This window comes from Enoplosus armatus, chromosome 14 (genome assembly GCF_043641665.1).
Source record: "Enoplosus armatus isolate fEnoArm2 chromosome 14, fEnoArm2.hap1, whole genome shotgun sequence".
NCBI classification, from domain to species: domain Eukaryota; kingdom Metazoa; phylum Chordata; class Actinopteri; order Centrarchiformes; family Enoplosidae; genus Enoplosus; species Enoplosus armatus.
The window spans coordinates 10,289,169-10,309,736 of NC_092193.1; the positions used below are offsets into that span (position 1 = coordinate 10,289,169).

General features: G+C 38.9%; 1 protein-coding gene across 1 annotated transcript; it reads right to left on the minus strand.

The window, feature by feature from the left end:
- Positions 1–878: 878 nt before the first annotated feature.
- On the minus strand, positions 879–20,127 carry sntg1 (syntrophin, gamma 1). Its single transcript, XM_070919221.1, has 18 exons — positions 20,086–20,127; positions 19,452–19,501; positions 16,955–17,089; positions 15,164–15,220; positions 14,933–14,990; positions 14,795–14,838; positions 14,400–14,441; positions 14,002–14,104; positions 13,294–13,376; positions 12,849–12,979; positions 11,546–11,675; positions 8,550–8,588; positions 7,104–7,220; positions 5,209–5,280; positions 4,486–4,638; positions 4,214–4,306; positions 1,192–1,302; positions 879–1,061 (listed from the first exon to the last, which is right to left on the minus strand). The coding sequence occupies exons 2-18, from the start codon at positions 19,476–19,478 to the stop codon at positions 879–881; spliced, it is 1,578 nt and encodes a 525-aa protein (XP_070775322.1). The 5' UTR covers positions 19,479–19,501; positions 20,086–20,127.
- Between the last annotated feature and the right edge of the window lie 441 nt (positions 20,128–20,568).

The window sequence follows — 20,568 nt, forward strand, 5'->3', positions numbered from 1 at the left end:
TTATTATTATGTGTCATTCTTCATCCAAACAATAAAAACTACACTTTCACACAGCCTTTCTATCCACTAATCCAGGAAATAGTTATATTCTGACCGCAACCTGTGGGTATACGTCATATACAGAGAAAAATAAATGAGGTTACTCAGTATACTCGTACACACACCCATCTAAAGCATTCATTTCATCCTGCAATGCTGCCAGCAAACTTCAGATTCAGAATCAGATTGATGTTGCCATTTAGCTTTTAGCTGGACTCTAATTACACTCCAGTGGAAAATATATTTTACTGCTAATTCAAGTATAAATGTAGGTAAAAGTTTTCACCTCAAGAACACACATAAAAATGGAAATATAGAAAGCGTCTTCATACTACGTCATCATATCCAGTGTCCAGACAAAATCCTTGCAGAAGTTCAAGTGATGTGGAACAAAAAGGCTAAAATCTGTGTGGTTTTAACTCTCCGAATCTCTAAATCTTTAATAAAATTACATAGAAAAGCAGACTACCCTGGGGAAAAGAACTGCATTTTTCTTTGTGATGTGTTGATTATAAGGACGTCTGAGGATCAAGAGAAGGACAAGTTCACTTAAAAACATTTTGAATCACACATTTAGTGTCCAGAGAAGTTTTTTGGGAAGTTTTTCAAAGTAGAGGTTGATGTTTAGGTCCACAATTATTCCAGAAATCCCAGAAATCTGAAACGGTATCAAGTATATCACTCCCAAGGAGGTCTTTTACTGCACCACTGTATACAGCTGTCCTCCATAATGTCAGAATTTGAACACTTCCCAGTTCCTCCTGTCCACCATTTCAGGCCACAGTCACGACTTAAGTGCAACGTTCTTTTTAGAAGGGGTCTGGGGGGGGCAGCGCTTGTCAAGTGGCGTATTTGAGTTTAGGTGTCTGTGAATTACATGAGATACTGGAAAGAGAAGGAAACCCAGTGGTCGTCGCGGTGCCTTGGCTCTCCACAAACATCGGGTCCAGGCAAGCAACTTTGGCAGCAAAAAAAGCGTGAATACAGTGAAGCACAGCGAAGAGGTTTGAGAACTCCAGCTCCTGAAGGAGAGAAAAAATAAATTAATACTCAAGTCATATGTAAGTAATTCATTTTCAACATTGTTGCTTCTTCTTGTTGAATAACCTTTTCCTTGACATGCAGCATTAAATGTCTCTCAAAGTAAATTACCTTTGCTTCAATAGATTTGGAGTCTTGATTTTGGAACAAAAACTTGATCTTGCTCTTTCCATCATCAGATGATCCTTTTAGTTGGGAGAACTTGTATCTCCACAGTACTGCCTGAAATGTAGAAAAGACAAATATTCAACTTTAAACAACTAAAATACAACTATAAATCTTTATTTACTGCAATCTAATTTGTGAATTCCTTCTTGTGTCACTATTTCATGAATAATTCATGTTAAAATCCACATGGATCCGGTGAGAAATGGGGCACGTCAGCAGATCAACCAGATACCAGTCGTTGGGAGATATAAACTTGTTATTTTTGCCATTGGGAAATTTAACAAGCCACAGCAATTTCACCTGAAATAGCAGAGCTTCAGTGATTCAATTAGTGTTGAACTGAATAAACAAAAGCTGCACAGTGAGCCAGACGACAGTCAGTTTGGAGACAGGCTCCTCAGGTCGACAGCTGGCCACGCTTTTCATATGAATATGTATCGGTACATTTACTGCAATACTGTGCTAACAGTTCCTGCCACTGTAATAATTACCGTAACACCAATCGGATTAATTATGGCATAAGAAATAATGTTTAACATGCCATGCACAGGAAATCTCACTGTGGTATTTTTTGAACTTGGCTATAAAAGATCTTTTCTAATCAGAGCAGATATTCATGAGGCTAACAGGAACAGGAGTGTCACCTCTCCAACTTTCCTCTAAAAGCCAATCTGTCTCTGCTCACCGTGACAGAGGTGATGATATCACCATCTCCCTCATGTCAATCACGAGCACTTAATATCATATCAGTACGGTGACTTACATGGAAAAAAGTTCTGTTCTGTTTCGTCGTTGGGTAACATTCTCATGAGACTCTGCGACTGCAAAACTCAGTTTTATTATTGTCAAAGTTACATTATTGTTGTGCTATACTACATTAGCCGCTATGCTAACATTTATCTTATATTTCTACTTCACTACAATTTATAAGGAGATATTGTACTTTTACTCAACTATATTTATGTGACTGCAGCAGATACAAGTTAGTTCACATAAAAAAAATATGACTTAATAAAACATACATTGCTATGGATTTAATCACCCAACAGTATAAATTAATTTTATTAGCTTCACTTTGACCAACTACAACAGTAAAGGCTTACACAATAATGCATCAGTAAAAATCTATTATTGTTATTATTATTTACACATGTGTCATAATTAACAGATTTCCCCTGAAATATTCGGTTATTACACTAATTTAAATCACGGTCAACCTCATGATATATTATTATGGCTACACTTTAATCCTTGTTTGGTTTGTTTTGTTTGTATTATGTTAAATTCTGTATGTCAGCCTGTTTTTCTTTGTCTGTTCTTGTGTATTTCATCTTTGTGTCTATCGCTGTATCTGTGAAGTTGCTACTGGTTCACTACTACATTATTATTATTATTAATGTCCTATATTATATATATTATATCTTCATTATTTGTTTTGAGTGTTTGATTTGTTCTAGATATTTGCTTTATTCACGTTAGGTTTCGATATCATATTTTCTTATGTTAGTTTTTTGTTTAGTTTACTTATTTTGTTTGGTATTTGTTTGGTTTATTTTGTTTTGTAAGAATTAGGCAGCAATATGGGCACCTCAGGTTTTATATATGTAGGCAGGTATAGGACCAGCATGCACCTGAGAGGGCCTATGTTTTTTTACCAGAGCAAGAGAGGCAGCAGGAGCCATGATTGCTTTGTTTGCTAAATATCTGAATGGACAATGGATTTCTTTTTGCCAGTATTCACTACACTTCTATGGAGCACAAGTGGCCTTTTGATCTCAGATTTTATTCAAAATTAATTTGGATTAAAGAAAAATAGCCATCAAGTAAAAATTTGAATGCTGGTCTTTTACTTGAAGTACTTTTCTAGTGTAGTATTGCTGCTTTTACTTGAGTAGAGGATCTCAATATTTCTTCCACCATAACAATAATGCAGTTTATAGCATGGGATGATTTGTAATTTCTGCCAATCACTCATGTGCATGTACTTTCCTACAAGTTACAGCCTGTTAATTCAGAACACTCTAAAGTCTAAATGTCTTCCTACCAGATGATGAACCCTCTGAGTCTGTACTGAGTGGCTCGCTTGCTCTGTGTAAAAGCATCAGTTGATGTATAAAAATGTCTTAATTTATTGAACAGACTTTACTACAGTAAGTGCTTTATCCATCATATCTATACCCAGCCAGGTGAGCTGGAGCCGGTCCTTACACCCCTGACAGGACGGCAATCTACAGCTACAGCAATCCAGAGTTGCCAGTTAACAACATGTCTTTGGACTGTCGGAGGAAACGACAGGTATGGCAAGAACATGCTAACTCTGCTCCCATATGAGCCATGGTGGAACTCACTGGGTCCTGAGCCAGCAGATCACAGCTCAACTTGTCGAACAGAGTTATATTTGTGCTGTTTCAGATTGAAACTAATTCTAACATGGTTTTTGAAATGTGTCAATAGCAGCTTTTAATTACAGAGTAATCCCACCCAGTGTATTGGGTTTATGCGTTTGCAGTGTACATATGGATTGTGTTTTGTGTATTTCTGTCTGTAAACAATATGCTGGCAACATTTTTATCGTCCTTGGGGGACATTGTTGCTTCACATTGCAGGAATTATGGCCAAAATCTTAGAGAACAATATGGCAGTGCTTGTGTCCTGCTCATCCACATAATGTGCACCAGTGGAGTAGTCTGCATGGCTCTTAGACTTGGGGAGAGGCCAAAATGATCTGCAGGCAGGAGTGAGAGGTTTGAGCTGGGGGGAAACCAGCCGTCAAAACAAATGTGTTCATACTCCCAAAATGCACACAGTGCAGAATAAGTTAGTGGCCAGAAAAAAAGGAGAAGGAAGGCTGAGGCATCATGATTAGTTTCATCACACTGCATACAATACAGTTGTCTGTAATCTCCCACTGAAAGGATCTCTTCTCCATATTTTTATTGATGATAACAGACTGTCCCACACTCACCTTTGAAGCTGCATCAAAGCACACAAAGCCCATGCTGAAGTCAACTGTAAGGCCCATAAGGTGGCTCTCCATGATACAGGCATACGTTTTGCACTACAGAATAGGAGAGAACAAGATGTTACCCACAAGAGCTGCACAAGGACAAGGACACGAAAGCCGAAAATGTCACACGAGCATTATCAATCTTTGTACTAAAACGACTGAGCTGGAACCGTGTGCTAGATTAAAATCATCACAATTCCCTGCACGTTGCCTACTGTTCAGGTGCGGACCTGTATCCTCTCCACCTCCAGGAAAGTGGCCATCTGAAAAGCCTTTTCCCAGATCAGCAGCTCGCACTCCAGTTCCACGCTGAAGAACATGTCCTCCCCGCTCTCCGTCTGGATGCTGAAGCAGTGCTTCCTCTTGTCCAGAAGGTCATTATCCTAAGATAAGACAGTACAGCTGCCATGCTGATCAGGTACAGATGGGCAGAGTGACGTGGAGATAAGACAAAGCAACAGCAATGCAGTTTCCTGAAGCTTTATTCACTCTGACGACAGAGTAAAGACCGCAGACTGTGGCTTTAAGAGCACTTGAATTATTTTATTCTATATCCTCAACACTTGCATGAAGGTAATGCATATACTGAACCACACAATGTTTCACCCTAATGTATCTTTTTATTGCCTTATGCAACCCAAGTAGCACAGTGTAATAGGTATGGCAGTGTAGGTCAGCTTGTATCTGATTTAATATGTCAATCTATATGAATTCAATTTGCCATAAGGACTTTTGAGATGATGAATCGCAAATAAATTATCACGATCAAATTCAAAAGTGACCTCGAACCTGCAGAGAAGGAACAATACAATCTGAACCTTGAGTGTCTCTGTGGGATTGAAGTAGAAACACATGAAATACATCAGTGAGTGCTTTTGTGTTTCCACAATGTAGCTAGTATCAGGGTTGCTTCTTCAAATGTTCAAGAGATGAAATAGAAACGGCGGCCTTACCTTTAAAATCTTGCACATTATCTCATACACAGTAAAGCTTTTCTCTGCTCTGGTCCAGTCCCATGTTGTCACCTGAAACATGTCACACACATTTTATGTTTAATTTGAAGAATGACTCTAATAAAGGAAAGGAAACAATAACTGTCCCTAAAAGTAAAACCGAGGCATACTTTTTTTTGTAGAGTTGACTCATTTGGAAATACTTTACCACTCCAAGTCTGCAGTCATTTTTGCAACTGTGGTTCTTTGATTTCACAAAGAAGTAAACAAAAGCAGGTTTCTCATTTCTAGCCGACGGCTGTGGATTTTGTCGGACATCTAGCTAGTAGCTTTTACCAGCTGTAGCTAGCTTGGACGAGCGATGCACTTTTTTATTTTACTTTTTGTATTTTTATACAGTATGATTCACTTTTACAATAGAAAAGGAGTTACTGGAGTGTAAACTGCCCCAAACCAAATGAAGGGCAGGGCAGAGCTTTTTATATATATATATATATATATATATATATATATATATATATAAAATATGATATACATGCATTTAACTACTTGATGTGAAGAAGACAACTAAATCTATAGGTTATTTTAGACCTTTATATCATTATTTATTTATTAGACAGCCAGGCTGCTTGGACTATTAAAATGTATGCATGATAGTGAAATTAAAAGAAAATCATGAAATGGACAAAGAATTGTGTTCCTAAAAATATAAGGAAAAATCATCTGATCCAATGTCCACAGGAAATAGCCGGTTCAGAATTTTAGAAAAATTGCTAGTTTTACACAAACTTCCTGCAAGTTCACTATTTAGGTTAATTGTACAGTTAATTGCTCTGGGCTTTTATTGTTTTTTATGCAATGAATATAATTAAATATACATAAAGATATTTCAAAAGAAGTAAGCTACTTTTTCCCCTTTTTTGTAATTATATGTGGGGTCATCAGTGTATATGCAATGTCAAATAGGGGTCCCTTAAGAAGGGAAAGGTTGGGAACCACTGCTTTAAACTATGACATACTGGCCCCTTGGCTCCCAAACAGTGAACAGATATTTTTCTGGCGTAGCTAACCTGTAACTCCACAATACGTTAGCTAATGACGTGTCCCTTTCCTTTGAAAGTAACGCTACTTCACTACCGTAGGTGGGAAGCTAGTTAGCCAGTCATGTAAACACATTGTTTAATGCATTCCTTACTATTTTGGCTCGTGTCTTTTGGTTTTGGAAAGATAATAAAGAGACACCACTCTCCACACTCCTTAGATATTTAAGATCGTAGTATTGCTCTTGCTACAGTCCCATGCACACCATGTGGAGAAATCCATTTCTGGCAGCCATTTCTGGTTATGCTTGCTAAGCTATGATTGGACAATCACTGTTCGAGACTTATTGATGAATGGCTGTTGAATTCAAAACTGTCATGTTGTCACTTGAGGGGAAATGTTCCTCATAGATAACTAGTCTTCAGTAATGACGAAGCTTGTCACATCGTCTGAACAAGCGGGCTCCTATATTCCACCATCCACTTACATTAGCATATTCCATTTATATCAGCATATTCAAGTTGAGCAGGCAATCCCAGTTATCTATCAATCCTTTCCCATCTCCAGCACCATCGACAGCTTATCCCTCTTGTCATAATCACTTAAGTGGCTGGCTGAATGTAAACAGATTTAATGATCATCATCAATCAAGAGGAAGATCAATGCAGCACAAATGATTATGAGTGAGCTCCTTCCTTCTTCTTTTTTTTTCAAACAGGAAAGCATTTTCTCCCTCAACAATACATTACCATCAAATGAAAAATCTCCCGTGCCGTTGAACGACATCAGTTCAAACACTAAAGTTTGATGGCTTAAAGAAGTTGGTATAAAACAATTAAGAAGTGAAAACTTACAGGAGGTGCTGAAAACTTGAAGAGTGAGGAACCCCTCAAAGCGAGGAACTTTGGTGAGTACATTCGGTCCTGAACGGAGTCCTGCTCCTTATCGTCGACCCAGCCCATGTAGATAATCTATCAAACAGTGAAAAACAGACATATGGACGTGAGGGATGTGGCATGTGATTGAGAAATTGTTTAATGGCCCTGAAAACCTATTTCCACAATCAGTTTCTTATTATGACCGGATCTATACCTAAAAGTATCAATAATACTGATAGTAAGTCTTGGTTTGAGTATCAATACCAGAATCAATACCAAAAAAAGTGCGTGGTCTCACATTAGATCAAGTTTTGGGCACATTTGCTTACATTGCAAAGGTCTCATCAAATGTGATCAAACAACACCCACAGAGTATCAAACTCTAAATAAATAATATATACGTTGTTTTTTTTTCTCCCCAAATTTTAACTTGGATTGTTGCTTATTTAGTCATGAATATTTGATTTTATTGAGAAATACTTGAAACAAGTTCTCAGCGGCTTTAAAGATTAACAATGCAGGTACGTCTGTTTTTGGTTTATCCAGCAGATTAAATACCTGACGAATCAAAGTACTTCATCACAATGATGCAATGATGCAAAATCATATAAAAATTCAAGATTATCATTCAGCACTCTGGCTCATTGATTTGTAACATTGCCCATAATGGTCTAATACACACAGAGGTACTAAAGATGTAGCAAAAGCAGTACAAGCGGTATGGAAAAGTCTTATTGTGTCACGGAATGTATCGTCATATTGCCAAACCCCTACATGAAGGCAAAAGGTACAAAATTAAGTATTCAGGAGTAAAAAAAGAGGTCAGACCAACAGGGAGAAGAAGAGAAAGGCAGCAAAGCGTCTACTGCAAATGTTCTGAGAGATGATTTTAGACATCAAGTGTATCTCACCATCAGTACTCATTAAAGTCAGAGTGATTGCAACACAAGTAAAATGTTTGCTTGCTTTTCTGTTTGGAGTTTTCTTTTTTTTTTTCGATGGATGGCAAAACAACCCAGTGAAAGATTCGGGACAAGCAGTCGCGTCTCATGCCATTTAATTTCTTGAGTGACTTGTCAAGTGAATTCACACGTTTTTTGTGAGGCAGGAGGCAAAATAAATAAGTAACAAAAAAAGGGAACGCCACCGTCGCATTTACTCGTGTTTAGACTGAAAGATGACTGACTGAAGGCACTTAAGCTGTTTTCTGATCATTTCTCAGTGGATGGACTTTAATGATGCAAACATTCTCCATGTGTTGCAATAGCTGGCAAGAGGAGGCTGCGTCCTTTCTCTGACTGACTGACCTGGTTAGATTTACTTCTTGATTTTTTAAGACGGGGATAAGATACACAAATTTAAACTCAGTCAAAGCAACAAAGAAAATCCAAACAAGCGGCAGGAGCCTGAAAAACATCTTACCTGCTGGTTAACGGGAAAATTTCGGTTAATCTTCTTCACCTGTTAAATTGGAAAAGAACATCAATAACTCGTTAAAATATCTCCTGCTAACAATCGCACACTAATTACTGGTTGAGTTCAGAATAGCTGTGGGACCCCGTAGGGACTCACAATCTGTCTAAGAACAAATAAACTATGAGACACAGTATCCTCACTAACATGTTAACCACAGCACTGAAGGAATAGAGCTACTTCATTTATTCAATGCATGCAAATTACAAAATGAGAGAGATAGAGTCATTTCCACCAGGACCCGAGGCTCTTCCTAAAAAAAATCCATTTAAAAAAATCCATTCTGTCTGTGATAATAAAAGCAGGGGGGAAACTACTGAGAGAGCAGTCAGGCTTTAAATTAAAACATTCTGCTCACATCACAGGTATCACTCTTTCCTAATCCACACTATAGTATCAATATAACTCTTTCTTAGCAGCAAGAACACCAAATTAAGCCGTCCCAGACCCGATCCCCGTCCTCCTATAGAGGCGAGAACAAGTCACAGCTGGGGTTTTTTAAATGTTGCCCAAGTTTGTGCCGAGGGAGGAAACAAGATGTTTTGTTTTTTTCAGTGGAGGGACTGAAAGGAAACGAGCCAGATAACTGTCAAGATGTGAGCCGGGTTTGGATATACGGCAGCAGTGACAGCGGGTTTGTTCAGATTCAGCTGTGGGTTGTTGTGACCAAGCACAGTGACTGCAGGTCTAACGCACCTCTGACACATATCAGGAAAAAGGCTGTGGGGGTCCAGCATGTCATGAATCTCTCACTCTATTCACAAATACATACAGGTGAACTTTCAGAAAGTACCTAAAATTAACGAGTAGCACTTACTTCACAAGTGCTGTACTTAAGTTGAATTTTAGGTGCTGGTACTTTCTGTATTGAGAGACTTTATATTTCTAATCCTCAGAATTTCAGAGAAATATTGCATTTTATTCCACCACATAAGTGTGACAGCTGCAGTTACTGTACTCTATATAATAATATATAACACCATACTCTACTGCAGTTAACTCCTGTACTGTTTTATCATATCTGCTACTGTCTGAGCAGTTTCTGTAAAAATGTTTATTTTATTTCACTATTTTTTATTTTATGGTACACGGGGCATCTTTGCCACAACAATTAATTATCATCAGTTCTTATCTTATACAAGTTACTAATTAAGCTGCAGATTAACATTTTACATTTGTGGAGTGCAGAGAGCTGAGTGGATTCCCTCCTCCATCATCGCTCAGAGAACTGGAGGCGTTTTTTTCCTGATGAATGGTGCAATGTTTTATTAAACAGCTCAGTCCGATTGTGTGACAGCTTTCCAAGAAGGACTGAAGCTGCTCTGCAAGCAAAGGGTGACCCTATACTTTATTACGTCCTTGATATTCATGTATTTTTAGGTGTTGTTTGTTTGGGAGCTATTTTTGTCCACTTGTGCATCTCATTTGCAAGGTTTCCCGTTTAATAAGTGGGGGCCATGAATTTACATTTTTCAGAAAGGTCTATATTAATATTTAAGCCCCTCAAATACATGCTCTAGCTTTACAGTGTATTGTTTTTTTTAAGGTTTTAGTGGTTCTCCTTAGCACGATAAATTAATCAATAAATCACATCAAGTCAAAACTTCAGTTTTTGACCAAATACCTGCAAAACTAATGACATTCCCATCAGCCTTAGCTGTACTTTGTGTTTAGTGCTAATTATCAAATGATAGCATCCTAACACGCTACACTAAGATGGTGAACATGGTAAACATTACACCTGCTAAACATCAGCATTCAGCATTGTGAGCATGTTAGCATGTTGGCATTAGAATTTAGCTCAAAGCAACACAAAGTACAGCCTCACAGAGCTGCTAGCATGGCTTGAATTAGAATTTAATTTAATTTAGAAGTTTTAATTCACTTTCTGTTACTGGAAGCACATTCTGAAGTGTGTCAGTGAGGTGGTAATATATTCAGGTGGCGATAACCGATCTTTCTTCTTTGAAAAGAATCCAGGTAATTGTCTGAAAAATATTGAAACTTATTAATAATTGACATAAGTGATGGACAATGATCCATTCTGCAGAAATTGGCGTATTATACATCCTTCTAGGTAACACACCTCAGTAAATGTCAGGGCCAGAGTGAGAAATTAACCCTCGATTGTTGAGGCCAGTCTGGCAGTGAGTGATCAGTGTTATGTTTAGTACGTCCCTCACTTAGTCCACTCCAATTAACCAGAGCTTCATTATTCCCCGAAGAGTCTCTCTCTCTCTCTCACACACACACACACACACACACACACACACACACACACACACACACACAGCTAAGCCAGTGGACACATGATAATTACAAATTCCTGTTTTTCACTGCTGCTCGCTCCATGTCGTACGAATGTCATGTGGCGAGCCAACACCACTGTCTGGTTTGACAGGCTCTCTAGAAATGTAACTTACAGTTTACTGGAAATGCACCTAAATATGTTATAAATAAATGTGTCCAAACGAGTATGAGGCATTGGAGCTTGTTAGCAGTATTTGTATTTGAATCCCCCTGCTGAGCACCATCGCCCATTTGGAAACACAGAAACAAACTGCAAAAATATGCCCACAATAAGAGAAAGAACATAGCATTGTTATTTCTTTGTTTCTCGCTGCCTCTTGCTATCATTATTGCATAATGTGTTGTGGTGAATTATAGATAATAAGTGCATGGGTTTAGCTGGGGGGGAGTAAGTGTAGTACAGTGCAATTGCTGTTATTGTGACCTCAGGCTCTTAGAAATAAGTGTGTACTTTACTCATAGTGCGAAAAGGCATTAGTATGTGTCAACTTAATGCCATGACATTTGCAAAGGGGCTGTTAGATGATCCACAAATGGAAAGTCTGTTGCATTAACACCTAACTCAATATCTTATTGGTTTACATGGGGGACCTGCGAGAGGCAACAAAGCTGACAAGTGTTAGTTTCATACTCACATTGTGCTTGGTGAGACTGGAAATGTTGTTCGCTATTGCCTGAAGCCAGTCCAAGCAGTCTTCAGCTGTGGGAAACTGTATAACTCCGCTGCAGACTCCGTCCACAGCTATGACCTGGAAAGCATTTTTCCTGAAAGAATTGAGAGGGAAAAACTAAAGATGATTCAGCATTTTTTCAGGCCATGAACTAAAACGTACAGTACATACAGATTGGTTTACAACGTTCAAGGACGCAATTAGTTTCCATTTATATCAGGAGGGGATGAGAAACAACTTGCAAAGACCGTAAACTTTAGAATTTAAAAAGTTAGATTATCATAAGCCATTATTCCATTTCATCCCAACATGTAAAACTCTTTGAAAACTTTGCCTTTCCTCCGGGAAAATTCACACTTAACACTTCTTGTCAACATCTCAGTAAAAAAGTCGTATTTCACAAAACTCTTCCTTTAAAGCTGCAATAACTGATTTTTTTGGCCACTTGGGGGCAGCGGAAGCAAGTTGGGAACACAACATTGACATATCATCAGCTTTTAAGTTGATATGGGGAACTTGTTAGCAAACAGTTGCCTATTTCAACATCCACCAGTTGCAGAGCAACATTATCATTCATCCTATTTGTCATTTGTCCAATAATTACTTTGTGTTTGGTTTCTAACAACTCCTGAGGGAAATATCTGGCTCTGAGCTGCTAAATGCTCCACTATGTTCACCAGCTAGTCGCTAACTGTGTCTTCACATTGTCATTTGATAAATTATTATATAAATGTCGATTACAGCCGCTTTAAATGTACCAAAACAGTGACTACTCACAATATCAGAACAAAAATAAATAAAAAATAAAGCGTACCTCATTTTTACCTTTTGCAAGCTTGAAGTAACAAAGTATATGAAGTTCATCTTCATTCTGTCATAAAATAAACTGAACCCATTTCCCACTACATGGTTAATCGATCTAAAAACTTTTCAGTTAATGAACTAAAAACAAGCAGGTGTGGTCCTTTAAGAGTCAGCAAAGTAGAAATCTATTTGTTGACAGCTTAATGGTTTATTATGTCAAGCACCCTCTTTGTCCTACAGCAGATTGAACTGTATTGCTTATTTAATTGTATTTAAAGGGATATATTAAATAGCAGAATAAAAGAATATTTTTACAAATGAAGGACGGCAGTCTGCTCCACTTGAGCACTGAAGAAGTAAGATATCTTAGCACTACCGTCTTGTAGAGCCTTATAGGGAGATACCAGCTCTGCAAGCGAGAACAGACACCTCTGATCCTTCAAGATGAAATCCCGCATCTCACCTGCAGACGTCAGAGCCCGGGATGTATTGCGACAGGCGTGAGTGGAGCAGTGGAATAAGGCGCAGGTCCACCCATCTCTTCTCCCAGCGAAGCCCCGGGGACGTGGGCCAGGACGAGCAGGACAGCGTGTCCTGCAGAAGTGTGAAGCACAATTTAGAAGAGCTTGTCTTTTTCCCACCTCACACATTTCAAGCAGTTGACATGTCAAGAGCCAGAGTCCTGCTGCTGCTATTGTTGCTGCAGGTGCACAGGAAGGCCGAGCGAGCGCGAGCTGCACAAGAAAGCTGATTCACTCTCCTCAAAAGATAAAGATAGAGCATCCCCGTTATCAGCGAGCACTGACAGTTGCATGGAAACTTTCTGGCAGCGGGAAGGGCTGCTGCATGGTTACAGAGGGACAGTTATAGAATCGGTCAGTCAAAGGAGAGGCTGATGAAAAAAGTACCGTGTTGTTAGGATGGTAGTTCAAGTGCAGGCCACTATCACACAGAGGAGAGGAGGTCCCGCTACTCTGGTCGCTGGGGATACCTGAAAGTACAGCAGGGACACGCAAAAAAAAAGCCAATAAAGCCTCCAATCTCAGAGCAACACCTCCATCTATTTCAAGGTTTCCAACTGCAGTGAATCACTGCTATCAACAAAAGTGTGTTACTTTGTTCTCCTTCAATGTAGGCTCCTGCTCTGTGCCAATTTGTATTCAGTTGACTGGTTGGATGGCCAGTCAACCTGGCCTATATACGCGTATGATAGGATTTTATAAAAGCTTTCATGTCTGATGACGGGCTGAAGCTTTCCCATACAAAAAGCAATCAATTGCACCACAATGAGCAATGTCAATTCTCTCAGTTTAGTCTTTAGCATCTTTTGTGAAGCTTGATATGCGTCCTTTCCTCTTTTTCTCTCCTCTCTTTTCCAAAAAGGCTTCTTAATTTAGTGCTTGTCAAGATGAGCAGGTCCAAAAAGCGAAGAAACCAAATTTATATTTCTTTTTTTTTACTCAAAGTGGCTCTTCATGCTCGAGTTTATTGTCACCAGGACAACCAATCCTTGACAGAAAATAACACCAGCTATAAATAGTCTTGGTTAATTATTTTGCACTGCAGTAATGGTGATTATATACTTTAGTTTAAGAGTGCGTGAAGAGGTTTCTTACATGTGCAGTCCTCACACAGGGGCAGTTTCAGAAAGGCTGGAGTCTTCTTAAGGAAAGAGACAGTAAGAGTCACTTCTTCACCTGCATTTCTCAAAACCTGGACCTGGAAAAGAATATTTTTATTGCAGGAGCTGTAAACTGTGAGGTTTTCTTCTGGTTGCTTGCTGTGATGAAACATGGTGTGCTAATGTCTAACTAAGAATGGAAAGCCAAGATAAGACGTTTACACAGACTCAAAGTTATGCTCCTTACACACATATTTCTCGCAGTTACATTTTAAAAAAGGATGAAACAGAAGCAACTGGCTTTGCATGTCAAAAAGATACAAATCATAAAGTGAGACAAGATAAGCAGTTGAAGAGCTGTAAGAAAATGTGAGATATGAGTTGACAGCTTACCACTTCCTCGTGGCGATAACTTCTAACGTTTATTCCATTTATCTAGAAACAACAGTAACAGGGTTACCTAAATAATACTGCTGGCATCATATCACTGGAGCGCTATCTTCAAAATGATTAATGAGGCAAGTATAATAACTGTTATGGCATCTGTGCTGAAAACTGTAAACAAGGGCGTCACATCCACAGTTGCCATGAATACAGAACATCTTTGGCTGGCTAGTTTTTTGCTGAAATACATGTAACAAATGAAAGACTTGGGATGTGACATTCACCTACAGGGATGCATAATTATTCAACACAGTTCTGTGGGCAGGTGGAACATAAGCTATTAAAGTATGTGTTATTTTAGAGCAGGCAGAGATGTGTAAACAGGCATTAATGTGAGTTTTCACCTGAAGGATGCCGTCTCCGATGAATAGCAGCCCAGAGAGTTCAGCTGGAAACAAAAAAATCACCTCAGTAAAAACAAACTAGAGGAGGAAAAATGGAAGGGGTTGTAAAATCTTTCCCAAAAAAAAAACACAATATACCTTTTTGTTCTTTTGATATTTTTGATATCACAACAGGGATTTTATGCTCTGCTCCACCCTGAGGAGACAAATTAAATTGAATTACAAAGGTACAAAGACACTCGAAAGCAACTAAATTTTCAGTTAATCCCTCAGCTAACGCTGTTACTGCAGTTTGACAAGAAATTGATCGATAACACTTCATTTAAAGTAGTTGGGACGAGCAGCCTAATCAGCTGGGATCTAAATTACCTTGATGCTCAGGCCAAAGCCTCCAATTGTTTGCCTCCTGATCGTTACAGTCCTCTCCTGGAAGAGATGCAAGAAGAACCAAGAAATTAGTTCAAACTGATGCTGAACCTGAGGGAGCTCTTACAACACAACAAGAGGGACAGACTGCTTTGGTCAGAACTAAGATTTAAGCATGATAGAATTATAATAATGTTGATAAAATGATGCTAATAGTTATACATGCTTATTTGTTTCTGTATGGTGCATTTAAGTATCAATGTAGCTTATTTGTCCAACAATAGTTGTACATAGGAAGCAGTGATAATTCGATATTATCATTTTTACACATTTTGGGAATAACGCTTAATCACTTTCTACGCGAGAGTAACATGAGAAGATACCACTCTCCTGTCTAAGCATTAAATATGAAGGAGGAAAATATGAAGCTGTTTCCCCCTGTTTCCAGTCTTTATGTTAAGCTAGGCTGATCACCTCCTGGCTCAAGCTCAGCGCACAGACTTTCCAAAATACTTAACCTTAATAAAAGTTTTTGTTTCACATAATACAAGTGGAATACAGTTCATTGTTTATAACATAAGTTTGATCAATTTGTTTTGAATAAATATGCAATATCATAATATAAACTGGAAAATACCTTTATTTATTGAATGATAATAATAACAACAGCTATAAAGCACAATGATGTTATCAGTCACTCCACTGATGAAAAACATTACCACTAACATTATTTATATCCATTTAAAACTATGTGAGACAGCATTTCGAAATTTTTTTGACAAACTATTGGTGGGTAAATGTAAAATGACAAATTAAGGGTTGTCTATTGCACACCTGGTAGACAGGTGCGAAGGGAAATTAAATCATGCAAAAGTCAGCACAGTTTAATGAAAATGCAATGTTTCGGTCTGTAAAATGAACATCTTCATTTTAGAGTTTGGATATGAAATTTGGACCTGTTGTTGTCCAGTGCTCCTCCCCTATTTGAACCTCGCTTATTCATAAAAATCACTTTTCTTTGCATTGGCCATCCTGTTTTTTTTATATTTTCTCTTGAATTCTATGGATCTTGAGATATGTTTGTCTTGTTTGTCTTTGATTATGTAATTGTCTCATGTGTTGATGATTTGACCCCTTTTTCCCTATTGGTTGCTGCAGCCTGTGGCTCTAGTATAAAGATGCTGTTGTTTCATATTGTTTCATATTACAAATGTGATGCCTGTCAATACATTTAGTGCTGACAGTGTGCAAGAATTCAACTTAAATTGGTCACCAAGGCTAAAACCAGGACTTCCTGACATGCTAAGGTTTTATTAGCATACCCATGTCTTCACCCTTTCCGCTGATTAGTAATCATGTTTCAGAGGACACAAGCGCTTCCTCCATTTGTCTTTCAAATTTTATATCCCGCAAAAATGTTGTTAAATGAATAATTCCTTTTTGCGAAAGGTCATGGACTCAAGCCTCAGTGGAGTTTTTTTTTTATGAGAAACAATGAATTTATTAATGTGAAGAATAAGTTGTCAGACGTAATGACAAGTGTGGCTTAACGATTACACTCTATACACCATGATCAAGTAGGTGAATCGCTATTTAATAGCTAGATTTGATTTATGAGGAATAGATTAACTGATGTAGATTTGTCATTAATGCAGGCAGAGACTGAGTGTTCTCAGTATCTTTGTGCTGTAACCTTCATTTATTGTGCAGTGTATGTTACTAATTTCAATGTATGAGCATGTGAAGCGTGGCATATCAGCGTTCAGTAATTGTGAGACTTACTGGACTACTTACACTTGAATAAAAAGGCTCTCCCGACACGCAGATGACATCTTGTTCTTGAATTGTCAGAATATCTTTGGCCAAGTGTAGTCGAATATTAAACGGCTCTTCATTACCTTCTTGCATCAAATAAATCCCAGTCTTTGTCTGCAAACAGTCAGAAAGTTAAAACCATTCATCATCCGTCTATGACTAAATTAACTGGCCATGAAATGAAATGTCATTGAGAATACTCGTTGCAGGATGAACATTAGAATACAGAGTTTTGACTTTGTCTGTTATTTTATTTTATTTTTCTTTCCTTGTTAATGCTAATGTTGGGACCGATATTATTCAGCGCTCAGCGAGTAATAAACACACATTTAGACAACAAAAAACAGAAGACAACTGTTTACAGTTTGAAATAATGAGCAGACTCTCTAAGAAGCAGTTCTTTATGAGTTGTGATAACATTTTGTGCCCTCTGTTTGCTTTGTATACATCCACACTGATCTCATTTACTTGTGAGGTGTAAGGCTGATGATGACGACAAATTAAGAACCTGTGAAATTAAGTGGCTGGAACCAAGCTCAACCTCTACATTTGAATTTTCCCTGTGTGAGGACTGTGTCTGTTTCCAATGATCCATTTAAAACATGCTAATCCGCATAAATTTGCATTCTGCATATCCTTCCTCCTCTCTGGCTAATTGTGATGCCTGCCCTGTCCTTGACTTAAAAAGGTCTAAATAAAAGAAGCACCTTCACCTGACAAGACTGCTAATAGAGAGAAGCCACCAGTGTCAGCATCCTTGTCACCCGGGATATGCCGCTCATCAGTTAACAAGACAAGTCGGTTGCATGGTTGCTATTCTCAGAGAGGGTATCTCGACTGCAGGTCAAACCTGAATCACAGTAAGTTTATGGAGCGTATTATCTATCACCCGTAATGAGGAATGTGAAGAAATGAGCCTCTGCCTGCAGCTGCAGCATGAGAAATGAAATGAGGGACGCATTAATTCACATTATTTGAAGTAACGTCTGTGTGCGAGAGTCATTAGCCGAGCAAAATGAGGGCAGTAGTGCCATAACTTCAGTTAGCTGGGTCAGACAGCCTCTCACATGGTGAAGCGTTGACCTGTTGAAAGCTTGCATTGTACATAATTAGCCTTATCACTGACCCTGTTTTAGGTTTCTCTATTACTCTCCCCTTCATTATTATTATCTACGTCGTCTCTGATCTAACTATTGACACAGCAGACAACACCAGATATGCAACAAGGACATCTCTTCCTAACCCAGGGGTGTAGTAGTGAGGAGAGAGGTGGAACTAAGTACCAAGTGCCCCAACATGGAGAGGCCCCCCCAAAAAGCCTAGTATTAAAAGTTTGTTTTTATCTGCAATTTTAAGTTATTGACTTCATATGTAAACTATTACTCTTGGCTGACTAAAAAGTTTGGCAGACAAAACAATATTAGACCTCCCCCTGTAAGAAAGTACTCATGGTTTAGTCCACTCCTGTGGTGGGTTCGACAAAAGTGAGAAGTTTGCCTTCAAGGCTTCTTTAGGAAGCCTTTCTGCCAGAAAGCGCATTGGAAGTCAGGTGACGTAGTATAAAGAGCAACAAAGTCTATGATGGGAGAAGGTTGTGGTGGATGAATGGTTCAAACACAAGACTTTCCTCCAGGAGTTTAAGGTTCAGTTCTGGGCCAATTTTGACAATTGTGACTTATTTTCAGTTTTCAGTCGCAGTTTGGTTAGGTTTAAGCAACAAAACTACTTGGTTAGGTTTAGGAAACAATCATGGTTAGGGTTAAAATAATAAGTCAACGTTGAACTACTACTTTTAGTTCTTAAACCTAACCAAACTGCGAATGTTTCACAACCTTAACCACGTGACTCTTCAAGAAGACAAACTTCTCCTACGTGCACAAAGCACATCTCCAGATGCTATAATTGTGCTGGTGTTTTCAAGCAGTCATGTCATTTCTCTTAAAAATAAAGTAAAATCAGGCCACCAAAAGAAAAAAAGAAAAAGTCAGGAGGGAGAAAGAAAACAATCAGAGGGAAAGCCACTTGTCAGCAGTGTTTCAGAATGGCTCAATATCGGTATGTTACATGGCTAGAGAATATAAATGAACAGTTAGCTTGCTGATAAATTAAGCAGCACCGGCCTCAGTTTGAGAAACAGCCACAAAGAGCGGATCAACTGCAGGTCCATCATCACCATCGTCTCATGGTACTGAGGATGTGAGCTCATAAAGCGGCTACTATAAGTCGTTTACTGTAGTTTACACTGAAAGATGCAACATAAACACTAAGGAGTCTTTTCTATTGTGTGTGCTGATTTAGTTATTTGTACAGGTGTAGCAATGGATATGTTGAAAGGGGCCTCAGGGGGCCCATTGAGGCTGCATATGTACGCCGCTGTTTCTGCCACATACTCTCAGGCACTTGAAAATGCCAAGGCTGTTTCTATAATCATAGTCAATTCACTGTCAAAATGCTGCATTGATTGAATACTACCAACCTCTTCATTTGAAGTCTTGAAATCCATGTGCTACAACGCAGTGAGGGATACTGCAATGGAGAAAAAACGAGATTGAGTTAGACTGCGTAATGACACGACCGCAAAACCGTACAGCCGATTTAAACTAGCATTGTTAGCAGGATGCCTGCTTTCATCATAGTTCTGCCTTTTCAGAACAGAACAATGGAGAGAAATAGAAAAAATCCCCACTGAGCAATCTCGGGAGAAGACTGGAGACCATTAAGCGGTGGTGAATAATTCATTAGCAAAGGTGAGAGCCCAGGTATCCTAATAAATGTTTCAATATCGAATCCAGTGCTCCCAGAAATGAACTGTGCGTTACCATATCTGACGCCTTGTCAGAGAGAGAATAAAACTGAGCCACAGTAAAGGTAACACAACCTGAGTGGTATTGTGCCAATAAATACCACCATACCATAGGTGACCTGCTCTCTACAGACAGACACTCAAGCAATCTTGAGGAATGTAATGCGAGAGCCTCATTTACATAAACCAGTTCCACTCAGTTTTAATCAGACGTGACTGCCACTTGACTCGACAAAACGAATACAGAACAAAAATGGCTCACACTTGAATTATAGAACCTGTGCTGCAGAGGGAGTCGGAGGCTTACCTCAATAGAAAGGCCCCCAGCTCTTTGTGTGATGAGATCTAGCCATCGAGCAGCGAGTTGATCCCTGATCTGAGCCGTAGCAGTGGGCCTTCCCGAATCATGGCTGTCAGACTTGGGTGGTGGGAGAGCAATGCTGTCACCTCTCCCGGCTGGCTGTAGGTGTGTTGCAGGATTATTCCCGGTGGGGCTGATGATGAAGAGCAGAATGAGGCTATCGTGTGGTGGAGGTTTCACTCCCTGATCGGTGGCTGTGCTGCAGTAACAGGAGGAGGATGTGGTTAAAGTATCACTCAAATGCTAAACCAACTCGCAGGTGAGGAGCTGCTGTTCAACATGAGAGCTGGAACTGACAATGAAACGAAATTTAAGTCTTCAAATTCAAAAAACAGAGCTGAGATGTAATCTACAGTTGCAGGCAACACAGATGTGAAGTGTGATGTCAATATATCTACTGCGTGTATGTGGGATGTTGAATCAGGCGCA

Excerpts from the sequence above, each read along its gene's own strand:
- sntg1 (XM_070919221.1), bottom strand. The coding sequence starts at position 19,478 with ATGGATTTCAAGACTTCAAATGAAGAG. Across the intron at positions 14,105-14,399 it reads GTTATCGCCACGAGGAAGTG|GTCCAGGTTTTGAGAAATGC; the intron begins GTAAGCTGTCAA and ends ATTCTTTTCCAG. Across the intron at positions 1,303-4,213 it reads GCTTTGATGCAGCTTCAAAG|GCAGTACTGTGGAGATACAA; the intron begins GTGAGTGTGGGA and ends TCTACATTTCAG.